The sequence below is a fragment of the Microtus ochrogaster genome, chromosome 5 (assembly GCF_000317375.1).
Source record: "Microtus ochrogaster isolate Prairie Vole_2 chromosome 5, MicOch1.0, whole genome shotgun sequence".
Taxonomy (NCBI): Eukaryota; Metazoa; Chordata; class Mammalia; order Rodentia; family Cricetidae; genus Microtus; species Microtus ochrogaster.
Window position 1 is genome coordinate 18,849,567 of NC_022012.1, and position 16,096 is coordinate 18,865,662.

General features: G+C 38.4%; 1 protein-coding gene across 1 annotated transcript in view; it reads right to left on the bottom strand.

The window, feature by feature from the left end:
* Window positions 1–16,096, bottom strand: part of Dpy19l2 (dpy-19 like 2) — a 129,254-nt gene that overhangs the window by 86,570 nt on the left and 26,588 nt on the right. Inside the window, exons 5-9 of the mRNA XM_026779547.1 lie at window positions 11,085–11,205; window positions 8,760–8,853; window positions 5,861–5,918; window positions 3,700–3,791; window positions 1,446–1,545 (exon numbers count right to left, since the gene is read on the bottom strand). Of these exons, the coding sequence (XP_026635348.1) occupies window positions 1,446–1,545; window positions 3,700–3,791; window positions 5,861–5,918; window positions 8,760–8,853; window positions 11,085–11,205 (465 nt within the window). The remainder of the gene's footprint in view (window positions 1–1,445; window positions 1,546–3,699; window positions 3,792–5,860; window positions 5,919–8,759; window positions 8,854–11,084; window positions 11,206–16,096) is intronic.

The following is a 16,096-nucleotide window of genomic DNA, read 5'->3' on the forward strand; positions in this document are numbered from 1 at the left end:
AGGAAGGAAGGAAGGAAGGAAGGAAGGAAGGAAGGAAGGAAGGAAGGAAGGAAGGAAAGATTCTCACCTACAATCGTAGCACTTGGGAGGCAGAAGCAGGCAGACCAGTCTCTGTGAGTTTGAGGCCAGCCTGGTCTACAGAATGAATTCCAGGACAGCAGGGCTGTTACCACCAGAAAAAAATAAGTTTGAATCTCCCCATTATACTGACACAAATGGAAGTGCATGTTTAAGTTAAAATAATTAAGTCCTGAATATGCTTTGAATCGTTGGAAAGTCATTAATGTAATTTCAAACTCATTTAAAGTGCTGGGTTGATAGATTTGCTTACAATGACTTGTTAAAACACAAGGCCTGGAGACACAGCTTGGTGGTTAAGAGCACTAGTTACTCTTGCAGAGAACCTGGATTTGATTCTCAGCATTCACACAGCAGATCATAGCAACCAATGTAACTCCAGTCCTAGAAAATCCAACACCCTCTTCTGACCGCTGCAGGGACTGCTTCCATGGCACACACAGACTTATAAGCAGGCAAAACAACAACACATAAAAGTTATTTGTATTCTACTATTTCAGCCTGCAAAAACAATGACATTTCTTATAGCCAACTCTAATAAAAACTGAGAATCCTTTAATAACTTTTCAAACAAGCTGTGCTTATGGAGCTGAAGTCACAAGTCACATCTTGGTTCTGGTACAGCACATCACTGTTGATGGTAAGGACCTACATGGGTATGCTTATTGCTGTAAATCTTCACCACTTTGTTTTTTAACTCTGCTTCACTAGTTTAATTTCTTGCCATTAGTTACGTAAGAATTTTAGGAAAAAAAGAATGTGGCTTCAATTCTCATAAAAAAGTACTTGATAAGAGGTTGGGAAATGGCCAGGTGGCAGTGGTGGTGCATACTTTTAATCCCAGCACTCAGGAGACAGAGGCAGGCAGATCTCTTTGAGTTTGAGGCCAGCCTGTTCCAGGACAGACAGTGTCCAGGACACACACACACAAAATTAAAAAACAAAAACAAAAACAAAAAACCTGTCTCCAAAAATGGTGGGGGAGGGAGGGAGGGAAGCAGAGAGTGAAAGAGAGAGAGAGAAAGAGAGAGAGATAGAATCTTGAGAAATGGCTCCTAGTACAGTTTTGCTCCTCACACAAAACAGACAGAACACAGATATTTATAAAGAATTTATAAAGACAGGATACAGACATTTATAAAGACTTTAGGATCAGCCATTAATTTGAAAGTCCTTGAAAGCACAAAGGAAATCAACTAGGTGTGACGGTTACCTCTGTTACATCTTCACTTGAGAAGACAGGAATATCATAAATTTGGTCAACTTGGGCTGCAGAGTGAATTTGAGGCTAGCCTCAAAATACAAAGTCAAACAAGCATTCTACTACCCTCTACTGGAGCCATCATGGCCACATGCATTCATCTTACCTGCGTAAAGAGTATGAACTGAGCGAACTGCCACGGAAGCATAAAGGCCACATTGGAGAGACAGAGCGCTATGTAGTGTTTTCTGTGGACGGTGGAGGTCCTTGACGGAGGGAAGCAACACCAGTAAGTTCTGCTGTGAAGATGGCCGGTAACTCAGAAACAATGCTGCTCTTGCTAACCACAGAAACCTAATTCATCTCCTTACCTTTTATAGAACACAACAAAATTCCATTTTGGAAATCAACTTGCTAAAATTAGTTAAAATGCTTGAACAATAGAAAGATTAAATAAAACAAAATTAGATATTTAAAAATAGTATTGGACAGATTTTTCCAGTAAACTAAACTATTTAAATACAACTTTAGTTCCTTATTAAAAAAAATGTTTGCCGTTCAATTTTAATTCTCCAGGCCGAGCTCAGGAAACAGGACCTGAAACTGATCCTGTGTTCCTCGGGGTGTCCCATGGTACACGGTGAAGTCCTTCCCACACTGGTCACTCACATGATTCAGAAACTAGTGAGGAGACGCACACAGCACACATGCTGTCAAGGAGTGCACCAACACTTGTGGGGGACTGCAGGGAAGTTCTTAAAACTGCAAAGCTGAGAACAGTCGAGCTGTTGCAGCTGGCATTTGAATTGTGTACTTTGCAACAGAGCAACTGTGGGAGCCAACACCTTTCACAAAGAAAGTGGAGCATCTCTTAGAATATGAAAAAGATAAATGTGTGTGGAGAACAAAGCCAATCTGCAGTTGCAGCTTTATGTTTTGCATAATCTGTGGTGGGAGGGATCCTCATTTTCAAGTCCCACGTCCCAAGCAAAGCACAAAGTCTGTCTGAGCATTCATGCATTTATTCAGACAAAACTGGTTTTCGTTAAATAGAGTACATGCCTTCAAGGTCATGATCTTAAATGTCCCGACTAACACATTCCACTGAATGACTTCCCTAACCCTCAATTAGCCAGGCTAATATTACTTCAAATGAACAATCCTCTTCTCCTGGGAAAAGAGAGGGTAGCATCTTTCTCTATAATTTTTCTAAGTACACAATGTAAGGAATGAATCCGGAAACCTGAACTGGGAACAGATTCCCAAAGCCATACACAAGCTTTAATTTCTGGCACACCAGGGGGCAGCCTGCTTTCCAGATCTGCAGGGAGCTCAGGATGTACATGCCACTCAGTCCACTAGCAAATGTTGCCTCAACCATTTACTTGACAGTGCCAAGTAGTCTATGGCTAAAGATTCAAATCTGGCATAATTCCTGCGTCTATGGGTACTTTTAAATACATAATGCACAACTTCAGGAAGAAGGGCAGGAAGAGCGAAGATTTCCATACGAGGCAGAGGCTGTCAGAGCTTAGTAACTGATTATGGCTATTCCCTGCGAGTTTTGAAGACATAATGATCACAATTTCATTCAGTGGCAACTTCCACTAATGTTCTGCGGACTCTATTCCTATAACAAAGTTATTTATTGTATTCTACTCTTCTTACTTCTCCAGACCTCTTACATTTCTAAAATGCTTAAAACTTAATTCACCAAAGAGTGTGTCCAAGACAATATGAAACTAGCTGAATTACAAGAAACATCATTCAGAAGCTTACATATATTACACATATGTACAACATTCATATACCCATCCATGAATGTGTGTGTGTGTGTACTCTGGTACTATAAAATTTACACCTTCCCAAATCCATGTGTAACATGGGTCCCCTTTTCATGGCATTATGTCAATCTTCTTTCAAAGACACAGTTTGGGAAACAAAGAGCTGGAGTATGTCAGCTTTGAGGAGTCAAGTACTTATTTGTCAAAAGCATTTGAATGGGGCTGGACACATGGCTTTTGCAGAGGACCAATGTTCAATTCTCAGCTCTCACATGGTGACTCACAACCATCTTTTGCTCTATTCAGAGGATTTAACCCACTCTTCTGGCCTCTGTGGGCAAAAGGCTTGTATAAAGTGGAACATGCCACACATGAAGGCAAGATACTTATTCACACAAAAACTAAATAAATATTTCTTTTAATTATTATTTAATTATTAATTATTATTTAGAACCTGTAGGCTAATATTTTCATGTTAAAAAAGTTTACAAATTTATGTTGCAATTATCTTATTACTCAATTCATTTTTGAATAGCTGTAAAACATAGTTTAAATTAGGTAATTATGACTTATGTAAAAGCAAATCTTAAGAAAAATAACACAACTTATTTAGCTTTGTTTTATGACAGAAATTACCTGAGTATAGTAGTTAAAACATACATCTGAAGTACAAGGAATGGATATGAAAAACTTTCCCGGAGTGGCGGTGTCCACATCACACGGGTGGCCTGAAACCATAAAAATTACAGTTTGCATTATTTTCCTTGAAAGTAAATGTTACTTACTTACAACTCAGGGATTGGCTTACTTTCAGAGTTTTAACACTGGGCTCGTTAGATCCTATTTCTCACTGTCTGGAATAGCTTTTGGTCCTTTGACATCCTCTCTCATGGCCATTAAGAGGAGCCCTATTACTGTCAAATTCAGAAACCAGTAAAAACTATATTAAATCACACGCGATTTAGCCAAAGGCCCAACAAATACACAGGGACAGGCGCTGTGAGGACTACTGGCTCAGAGAGCACTGCAGCCTGAACCTGGCATTTGGGGCTTTGAGGTACATGATCTGGCTAGGAAACCATGTTAATCAAAAACATAAAGCACTTGCAAAACTCAGGAGTCTATACACATTAAGTTCCAACTAATATAGATATACATAATCAGCGGCCAATTGAATCTGAGTTAATCAAATATACTCTACATGAGTCAAGCTTTTTAAAAACAGTTGAAAGCACTAAGAATTGCTGGTAATGAACACAGTGACAATATTAAACTTGAATATACATATTTAGATTGCCTTAAGACACATGGATCAATATTTTCTATATAAATTTTTCTATCAGAAACCCTAAACTTATAGAAAGAATTTGAGTTTTTATCATTTGGTAAGAGTCTGACTGCTTTATTAAGAGCCTCCAAAAATTATAATTATAAACTTGCAAACCTTGAAACGAGTAATGGTTTTATTCAAACTCAAACTCAGTCCACCAAAGCCTGCACACCCTAATAAAATGTTTTTCTTTGTGCCAACAGATGAATTACAAGGCATTTGTCTTCACTGAATATCATATATAAAGCATTTTATGTGTGACTTTGTCTCTTCCTTTATCTAAGCGATTTTTAAATTGGCCCACTATAACAGCAGATAAGAACACCCACTGCATGTCACCTGAGCCACTGCATAACACATCTGATTTCAAACATTAATAGTCAGATTCTGTCTTCTTACCATGCATTCAACACTTAATACATAACACAGAACATGGATCATACTCACAGTGGAAACATTATGTCATAAACTGTTTTTAGGAGCATTACAGCCAACTGTGTTTGGGATGGCTTATAGAAAAGGAAGAATAATTCAGTAGAAGCGGCAAAGGAACGGAGCAGCTACTGAATGAACTGTGTGCCTGTTGTCAGGCCAACACCATTCTAATCACTGGGAAGAGCAAAGACGTAAAATTTCAATTATGGGAGATGGGCAAGTTCTGGAGATATGATGCCCTCAACATTTTGTTAAATTTGAGGGCTGGCAGATGGATCTGGAGGCAAGAGGATTGGTGTTTAATTGCTAGTACCCACATGGTGGCTCATAACTGCCTGTACCACACACACACACACACACACACACAAAATCTTTAAAAATACTGTATTGTAGAATAAAAAAAACCAAACTGTTAAGAGGGTGGGTATTGTGTTAAGTGTTCTTACCATTAAGAAAACACTTTTCAAAGACAGACATGGTGTACAGGCAATGTAATTCAAGCCCTTAGGAGGCTGAGACAGGAGAATCAAAAGTGTTGAAGCAAGACTAGAAGACACAGGGAGACCCTGTCTGAAAAGGAGAAAGGGGTAGGTTTATATTTCAGAAAGACAGGAAACTGAGGTTTTAGATTCAGACCAACACAGATTAGGTAGCCTATCTTCACCTTGAAATCTTGGTTAAGTAATATAATTCTCTAAATTTCAATTTCATAACCCATATGATGAAGATAACACCCATACACCAGACGTCTAATAGTCCATAAATGACGTGTATAAAGTAATTGGTTCCGGGAGTGCAATGTTGTCATTTATCTACAAAACATATGTATGTAAATACACACTAAAATATTGATGGATAACCTGTTTTAAATTGTACTGATTTACAATTTTAGATTAGTAATTAACATTTACAAAGTAAAGTACTTTAAGATCTCACAGTCACAACACAATGCAATCATAATAGTTTAGTGATTATATATTCTTGTTCATATAAGCCATTCTATGTTTCAAAAAGGTTGAATAGAAAACTGACCTCTCCATGATTGAAAAAGTAGCACACCACTGTAATCAGACCTCCTAGCTGACTCCCACTGTAAAAATAATAAAGTACACAGTCATAACATGCAACATATAGGCTCTTCCCAAAAAATTATATCACAATTAAAACCATAATTTTCTATGCTTAAAACATGAATAACTAAGTCATAAAACCACAAATATTTCCCAAAGCCCGTGTAGTTGGATTTTTAATCCTGGCTGTATAAAAACACAAAGTGCACATGTAATACAATCTCAGTTTTACAATTACATCAAAATATTTTCTAAATAAACCATGACCAAAAATAATTTTAAACACACAGCCCAACCCTTTGGTCTGTATGCCGTTCTGTCAATAATGTAAATGTGCTAATTGTGTCTTTGGAAATTAGGCTTAAGCGACTGGGGATTAAAGCCAAAGACTAACAGCTTCACTTGGCAGAAACGCATGACCATTTGACTGACTGAAAATACTCTGATGGAGCCACGCTGTAGACTCTACACAGCAGACCTACAGGGCCTAATAATCATCACAGACTCTCAGATCCACGCTGCATAGTGGGTTTTGTCTTGTACGTTTATCCACGGCCCATATCCCAGGCCGTGAAGCCGGCAGACTCTATATGCCTACTCCTCACTGTTTGCTTAGTTTAGGGTACAATAAATATTGGCGAGATGAAAGGACGAGGAAAGGATGAGATGAAAAATAAAAACAAAAGCAGCAAGCTGTGGTAGCAGCCCTGACCACTGTGTACAGGTAATAAGGTAATAAACTACGGAAGAGCTGAGTGAGGACTGAAATGATGTTATAAGTCACTGTCAGCTTCCTTACATTGACCAGAAGGGAAGCATGACAAGTCATTGTGATTTTACTTTAGAAATTTTTTAGTTAGCTTACAACATAATGGTTTCATTATAAAATTTTCACACACACACACACACACACACACACACACACACACATACATATATACATATGTGTATATATAATTTTAATTTGGACATATTAAACCCATTATATTCTTCAGTTCCTTTCTCACTTCGCATTCTTTTTGGTCTGCCTTCGCTTTCCTCGCTCATATATGCACATATATATCATATATAAAATATATATACTTAATTTCTAACCTACATTACACAAACTATTATATCTCTATAAAAATCTAGAATTGGATAATTATATATGCATGTTTTCCCCATTACATTTATTTATTTTTACTTTACATGTGGGAATGTTTCCCTGCCTGTGTGTATGTATATTATGTGCACCTTGTGAGTGCATGCCTTGTACCCAAGAAATCCAGGAGAAAATGCCATTCCCTCTGGAAGTAGGATTACAGATGGTTGTGACCTGCCATGAGGATGCTGGAATATGGACACTGGTCATCTGCAAGGACACCAAGTGCTCTTAATCACTGAGCAATCCCAGCCATTGATCACTCTTGTCCCCGTTCCCTCACCCGTTAGTCCCCTATCCTCCAATAACACCCACTGATCACTCTTGTCCCCATTCCCTCACCCGTTAGTCCCCTATCCTCCAATAACACCCACTGATCACTCTTGTCCCCATTCCCTCACCCGTTAGTCCCCTGTCCTCCAATAACACCCATTGATCACTCTGTCCCCTGTCCCCACACCCGTTAGTCCCCTGTCCTCCAATAACAGTAGTCCTTCCAATTTCATGGCTCAGCCTATATTTTTTAAATCTAGATTAAATCTACTTATAAAAGAAAACATGGTATTTGTCTTTATTGGGGTTTTTGTTTAATTATGATACTCTCCAGTTCCATACATTTTATTGTGGGTGAAATAATTTCACTTTTATTTATAGCTGCATAAAGCCATTTATATATCTACCACATCTCCTCTGCTACTTTTAAATTTTTATTTAGATTAGCATAGGAACAAATGAGTTTTATTAAAACATATTCCCACAAATGTGCCATTAATTTATTCTCTCCCCTACTTGCTTTGCTTGTGATGATGACTTTGCCTTAATTTTTAATGAGAAAAGTTAACTCATTTGGCTCTTCTAAGGAGCAATGGGGAGTGGGGGAATAATATGTGACTGTCATAATTAACTTTATGGCCTGCAACTAGGCACATTTACACTTCAAACAAAATTATGGTACTATTATCAATAAAGACTGGCTAATTAATATGTCTTCTACAAATGATATTTAAAAACTTTGATAGTTTTTAAAATCTCACGTCAAAAAGAATAAAATTGGAAGCAACATTCTGCTATGTAATGTTGTCATGATTTACACACGAACTGGAGTAATGTGGGATTCCCCTCTGTATGCTGTGAATATAGTTTATTACCATTGGTTAATAAAGAAGCTGCTTTGGCCTATAGCAGGGCAGAATATAGCAAAGCAGGAAATCCTAGCAGAGATAGGGCAAAGAAGATGGAGTTAGGGAGACCCGTGTAGCTACCAAAGGAGAAAGATGCTGGAACCTTAGCGGTAAGCCACAACCCCATGGTAATACATAGATTAATAGAAATGGGTTAATTTAAGATGTAAGAGATAGCTAGAAATATGCCTGAGCCGTTGGTCAGTGTTGTAATTAATATAGTTTCTGTCTGATAATTCATACCAGGCAGGCAAAAGCCAACCTGCAGTCTCTGCTTACACTAGAGTTATCTTCACTAACATTTTTGTTAGTGAATCTTAGTTTTCAAAGATCCCCAAAGGGTAAAATAGAGAACTATAGAGTGTTTTTCAGTGGAATCTCATTTTCTGTTTGTGTGGCATTGGTTATGGAAAATCAAATCTACGAAATTCCTTATGCCCAGTCAGTTGGCTTCCTCGAGCTTCCTTTTCATTTAGTCACGGGTATCAACCAGTCTTTATAGGCTCACTCTCTCTGCTAGTCTTTACTTGTCTTACCTCAGATAGGTGCCATATATGAAGAACAATCCCATCATTAGTCCATTTAAAATAAAAATTACACCAACATAAAAGCAAGCTGGGTCTCCCAATCCTTTAAAAAAAAGACACAGATTGATTAGTATTTAAGGAGCAAAATTATTTCAGTGCTTTATACTCAAGAACTCATAAATCTGCCAAAGGCATTTGCTTTCATAATCAGTCTTTAATGCTACAATCATCTTCACCTCCATAGAGGACAGTACTGTTTGCTGTCCTGGGGAAAAGCCATGGCCTCTCACAGAGCCCCAACCCCTACAACATATATTTGGTTACATTAATACTTTCCCCTAATGGCCTGCTTCTATAATGTAATGGTATATTGGGGTTTACATAATTGAAGTGATAATGCTATAGTTCAGTGTGGGGGACTTTCTGCAGAGCCACTTGAAGTCCCTGGAGCCTCTGATTATTTTGTGTTTTCTAGGCTCTTGAGGAGTGGCATACAGTTCCTAACGTCTGGAAAAGCCTTAGTCTCTGTGATATGATCTAATCACTTCATCTGTTATGGTGTGGACAGAATGCTAGCATATCTGATACATGTAGTTGTATTTGTATGTGCATCACTTTCTATGTGTTTTATAGTCATCAATTTACACAATTCTCAGGCCAGGTTTGAGATTAACTGGTATAAAGGATTTTTGTATTTGAGAAAACAATATTAAAAACCTAAATAATTTCCAAAGTTAATGCTGCTCTATCTGCTGGGAGGTGGGTCCTGTGACCCTGCTTGCTCTGGTTCATTAACCCTTCCATCCCAAAACCACAGGGCCTCTGTCACATGCTCTCTCTACTTCCAGATACCATCCATGCACAGTCAGTGTCAAGTCTATATCCAGACTGATCTTTTTCCTATTTCTATGCTTCTACAGCTATGTGCCCATTGATTATTTCTAGCTCTGGGTCTTTCAGTTATCTTGAACCAATACATAAAGGGAAACAACATCCATACTAGCTACTTTTCATTCTCTGTCAGTCCAAAGACTCAAGCTAGAAGCCAATAGTATGATTCTTCACTCTCCTTCTCACCCAAACATGCTACTTCCAAAATCCAGACATTTATAGTGATCTTTCTCATGAACTGACCGAGAGGATATCAGTCATCAACCTGACCACATGGACGCCACCACTGCCCTTACAAACGTGCTTTTCCTGCAGCTTGCAGTAATGCTTCAGGATGTAGATCTGTTACAGCACATCCGAAGATAAGAGGCAAGTAAGTCCCCAGCCAGTACATGGTCCAGTGTGCTCTGTCCTTCATTACATTCCCAGCGTATCAACCTTTGTAGTATAGTATGCACTATGGTTATAACTGCTAACAGCCTGTTAATAGTATAAGCTCTCCAAGTTTAAGACCCATGTCTCTCCACTCTTCTGTGCACTCCAAGTACCAAACACCATCCTGCTCTGATTGGGAACTTACTATATACACCACACATCTTCAAGGTGATGACTTTTACCCTCAGAAAAGCTGACGATGGACACACTACAAAGTCTAGTGTTTGATGAGCCCTAATTTCCATTCCTGTATGTTGCCAAATTCACGAAGTATTTCACTCCTTAAACATTCTCCACCAGTATCACCGTAGGCTTTTAAGGAAACCAATTTTTAAAAAGTACAGGAAATTCAATGTTTTTAATATGCCAAGAATTAAATAAATATAGTAAGTAGCAATATTGTGGAAAATAGTCATGTGTGAAGATATTATAAGCACTTTGTGTTAGATCCATGTTTCTATGTGGCTATCAACAGTCTCATAAGGCATGTGGCAAACTGTTACATGATTCCAACGGAGTTTGATTTTTTTGTTTCTCCATTTTTGTTTGTTTTGTTTTGGGAGAGATGCCAATATAGAAGATATTCAGGGTGAGTTTCATTAAAATTCCTCTTATAGTGTGAACAAGGGTAAAGCAATATTTATAATAGCTTATTATTAGCATTAACTAATCTATAACTATTATAAGTATGTATTTGACCCTTTGCCCCTCAAATGTATGTACTAACGTTGCCCCAAATATTCTTTGTACCATCTCATTCTGAAACAAACTCTTACTCAAAAGTGCCTTATGTTGGGATATATCGATGCTCAAGTTAAATTTCCAGTTTATACTCAAATTATTAGGGATGTGGCCTTCTCATAAAATAACTATAAGGTGCGAAATAATTATTGTGATGGATCATTTCTTTACTGTCTTAAATAAAATTGATCACAGTTTATTACAAACATTGAAATGTGTCACAACATCAGATGTCTACGAAAACACCAGTGAGCATAGGACACATGCCTTCACAGCTCTGAACTTCACTAAGAGGCTCTATTCTGGTGACATTCCAGCAGGTCTTAGTTTCCAACCCAAATAAATCCATTGTTCCCACGATTGTGCGATACCAGTAGGCTATGATTACCTATAAAAGAGAAGATGGAAGTAAACATATTCTGATCACAAAGACAGCTTTTCTAAAATGCTACTCCTTGATGGTTGCTTTAACATTATAAACCTAAGCAAATTTATTTGAGAAAAACTTATATTATTATATTAGTAATATTTACATAGATTAGTCAATTTAATTGTAGTAATATAACCACACAACCAAATATAAGAGTATAACTCTGAATTTTTTTATTATTAAAACACATCATTTAAAAAACTGAAGTACAACGGAGTAACAGCTCCAGGGCTCATTAAAAACTGGAACAGGGACAAGACTGACTGAAGCAACTGGTTCTTTTCAATCCGAAACCTACGTTTGAAAGTTCTGAAGCAAGAGAGGGAACTAAAAACAGAGAAAAATAAAATAACACAAAATGCTCTCTCTGGGATTTTTAACTAGGTGAATTTTTGATAAAAGCTATGAGAATTGTTGGTAGAAAGTAAAAAAAGAATTTCAAAAAAGAAACACATGGAATTGACACTTAATGCTGGGAGTCACCTTGTCATCTCTCTGGCACTGACAGCATGTAGCTACACTTACTCAATGACACACAACTCTGAACAACCTCACAATGTTCTTTCTCAGTCCAAACTATAGATTTATTTTTGTCTTTTAAAAATTACACACTGTTAAAATTTTAACATTTTTATTCTTGTGACTTTTGCCATGCCTGTACAAAAAATACCACATTATATGTATATGCTAAATCTAGAATTATATTTCTCTTGGTATGAACTTTGACATAATAAGGAAAGCAAAGCTTTGAAATCAAACTTAACTCAAACTCTGTCTCTGGGGCTGGAGAGATATCTCAGTGATTAAGAAAACACACTGATTTTCCAGAGAACTACAGTTCCATCCCCAGCACCCATGGTAAGTAACTAACAATTACCTATAATTCCATCTACAAGGGATCAGAGGCCCCCTCCTGAACTCTGCGGGCACTTTCACTCACACATGTATAAACCATACACTTACACATAATTAAAAATAAAATAAATCTGATTTTAAAAACTATTCTCACTCTGCATTTTGTAATTTCCATGTTTCTGAGTGAACTTTCAGCCTCAAAACATCAGCTCTTCTTTCAAGTGAACTTAATAATAACCATTTTTAACCATGAAAGAAGTGAGAGAACTTCTGTGTAAAAGGCTGGCATAGAATAAGCATGAAATATATTTAATCTTCTCAAAAAAAGTTCTAAACTTACATTTTTAACCCACAGATTAGATATTAACAATATAAACACAGAAAGCGGGAACACACAAAACTGTGATACTGTGTAGTTATCAGTTAACTTAGGCCTTCCACATTTTTCATCATCTCAAGATGGAAATACAACTCAGAACAAACCCCCAGCTTCAGGTCTTGACAATGCCATCATGTTTTAACAAGCAATTTATCACATTTTCACAATGACTTTTAAGGCATCAAGGAGGAAACTAAAAATACAGTAAACCTTCAATAAGGCTATGAGGATCTTTGCAGCAAGCCTATTGAGTGTTTCACAGGGAGCCTCACCCTAACCCATATAACACTAAGCTGTTAACAAAGACATAAATACATCTCACAAGTAGCATCTGCTCTCCTGTATCCCAAAGTCCTCACTGCCGTGGCATCTGTGGACTAATACATGTATTCCACAATTAGCACTGCTAGTTAGCACTCTGTGGTAATTTCAAGTCCCTATATCTGAAGCCAGATTGCCTGGTGCACTCCAAGGAAGCCCTCCTCTTCCCCTGCCCATCAGGGCTCTAAGACTGTCAGTTGGAGATCTACATTAAATGCTTGCGCACCATGCTGGTAAATCTCACCTTTGTCTCTCTCTGCACTCTAACCTCAATTTCTGAGAAACTTCAGGGAAAATCTTTTAGATCCATAAAAGCCCCTTCATGTGTTCAAAGCTTCATCTTGGTTCAGCTGAGCATGGATGACTTCTATACCCCAATAGCACATCACCACTGTGTGGCCCCATGACTGAATCACAAGCACAAACCCAGAAGATTCAAATCTTCGAGGTTGGGTGGCAGTCAGTAAGGATCCAAATACCCACCCAACAATGGCAGAACAGATATCCATACCAAATGACCCAGGCAATGGCCTAACCACAGATGCCCAATTCCTATTGTGGAAACACAACACAAAGAACCAATACAGTATTCCCGTAGTCATTCTCTTTGAGAAAAACAATTTAGAAGACCCACAGTACAATAAACACAAAGCATCAGTTATAAATATGCGCAAAGAATTCAAAGGGAGTATGAATAAACACCTAAATGAAAACCAATACAACACAAACAGTTGAATAGAATAAGACAATTTTAGATATGAAAGATAAGATTCAATGAAGATTCTGCTTTATTATTTTTATTGTTTTAGAACTTCATACATGTATATAATTTGTTTTGAGAAAGTTCACTTCCCATTCTCACTCTTCTGATTCCTTCCCTTTTCTCAACACCTCTCCCACCCTACCAACCTCGTGTGCTCTTTTTTAAAACCCACTCAGTTCACTTGCTGACTCTAGTTTTAAATAAATCTAATTCATCACATAAATGGACTAAAGAACAGAAACCACATGGCATCTCACAGATACAGAAAAAGCCATTGACAAACTTCAAAAGCCCTCAAGCAAGTACCATGAAGGCTTCCAAAGGAAGGAGGCAACCAATGTTTCTACCCAGTTATGATGCCTAAGAACCAAGCATATCAATGACCATACTGACATGACAACTCTAAGGGTGCAGTAGTGTCACTAGCACTTCAGGGGTAACCAACAGCTCTCTAATTGGACTTAAAGCTGCTCAACAGGAAGGAAATCATGCCTAGCACTGAAAACCTAGGTAACTACTTAGTGCTAATGAAGTCATGGATATTGGATGAGAGCCTACAACCACTACTTTAATAAAAACCAGCATAATCCCTAATGATGATTTGTCTTTATAACCACAGATATATGTCATCTTCACCCCTCATCAAGGAAACTTCTCTTTGCAAAGGAAGGAGACCTACAGAAAACTATAACCATTCAAAATGCAGAGCTGTGGAGCTCAGTCCTAAAGGATTTATCTTTAAAACCTTACCATACCCTAAGGCTCTGGGAACATTGCAGTAAAGGGAAGCAGAAAGATTGAAAGAGCCAGAAGATCAGGGAGATTGTTGTGAGATTATGTCTCATAGTGAAGTCAGAAGTTACATCCATAAGAGCACTAACATAACTGCCCAAACATGAGCTAAACAAGGTAATAGCAATAGACATACCAAAGTGGATGTGAGAAGGCTCAGGAGGCCTCAACCTATACAACTAAGGAATGTTGAAAGTGGAAGGAAAAGTCTTTCCCAGGAACAAGCACACCAACTACTTATCCAATACCAAACAGTTAAAAATCATACATGCAAGTAACATTATATAGACTTCATAGGTTATATTTAGGATTGTGTGTGTATGTGTGTGTGTGTGTGTGGGTGGGTGTGTGCGCGCATGTGTGTGGTGTGGGAGAATTGTCTATATTCTGTCAATCATATTATAAATAAACACTGATTGGCCAGGCAGAAATATAGGAGGGAAAACAAGACAGGAAGTAGAAATGATGTAATAAGAGCAGGAGAATTCTGAGGAGGATTCCTCTCTCTCCTGCCCCGAGCACAAAAGCAGCAGGATGAGATCTGCCTTACTGAAAAAGGTACTGAGCCAAATGGCTAACATAGATCAGAAAAATGCGTTAATCAAGATGTGAGAGTTAGCCAGTGAGAGACTAGAGCTAATGGCCCAATCAGCTTATAATTTATGGAGACCTATGTGTGAATTTTTGGGGGGGATAAACAGTTGTGGGGTACCCGGCGGGACTAAAACCCCAACAACAAGCAGGCCCCCTTCATGATACATGTGTGCATACACAAATGTGCACATATATGTATGCAATAACAATAAAAGAGAGGACATGAATTTGAAAAAGAGCAAGGAGAGGTATGTGGGAGTGTTTGAAGGAAAGAAAGGGAAAGAATAAATACAATTATATTATTATCTCAAAAATAAATTAAAAGATACCCAGGCCACCTCCACTGCATGCTGTGGCATGGGCTACAATGAACAAATATGTGATGTGAAGGTGGAAAAGATAGAAAAAAGGAATGGTGCACACACTGTGGAGAGAGGCAGAACTGGAGACACGATGGCAGTGACCGGTGAGAGAGAGGGCTGAGGTGGACACGCTGCCATCGTCCAGTAGGGTCAACAAAGTGGTGTGCAGCAGTAGCCTGGAGCTTATGCTGACACAGACTCAGCTCCCGAGGCCACCCTGACTCAGAAGCACCCTGGATCTGGGCAACAATGGAGGTCTGAGATGAGAAAAGTTTCACTTTTTATACTGGATCTCCTCAAAGGGCCACTGTGGTCCACAATGCCACCAGTGGCCATGTTTCTGTCTATGTTCCATGCTGCTGCCCAAGGCTGCAATGAAGCCTGAGGTCCATGTGAATGTATGCTGTCTGTGTCACTGCCTGAAGTCTTGGTGATGTCTGTCAGGAACCACCTTGCGGGGGGGGGGGGGGGGGATCCACATTTTTTGGATGACTTATGCCACGGTCCTAGCCATGGCCAGTTCTCATGTTCCAGGTTAGAGGCATGTTGGTTAGAAACATTAGGTATCAGGAAGAAATATAAGAATCACAGAGACACAGGATAGTAACAAAAGAGCAATTCAGTGAATGCCGAATGCTAATAAATTCACTAGTGTTTATCTTCCATACATTTTTATACTCCTGTAGTAAAACGAGTGGCGGGCTGCTTCCCGCCACCCGGCAGCCATCACGGCTAGCTTTGCCCGAAATAATTACACAGACACTGTATTCATTTAATCACTGC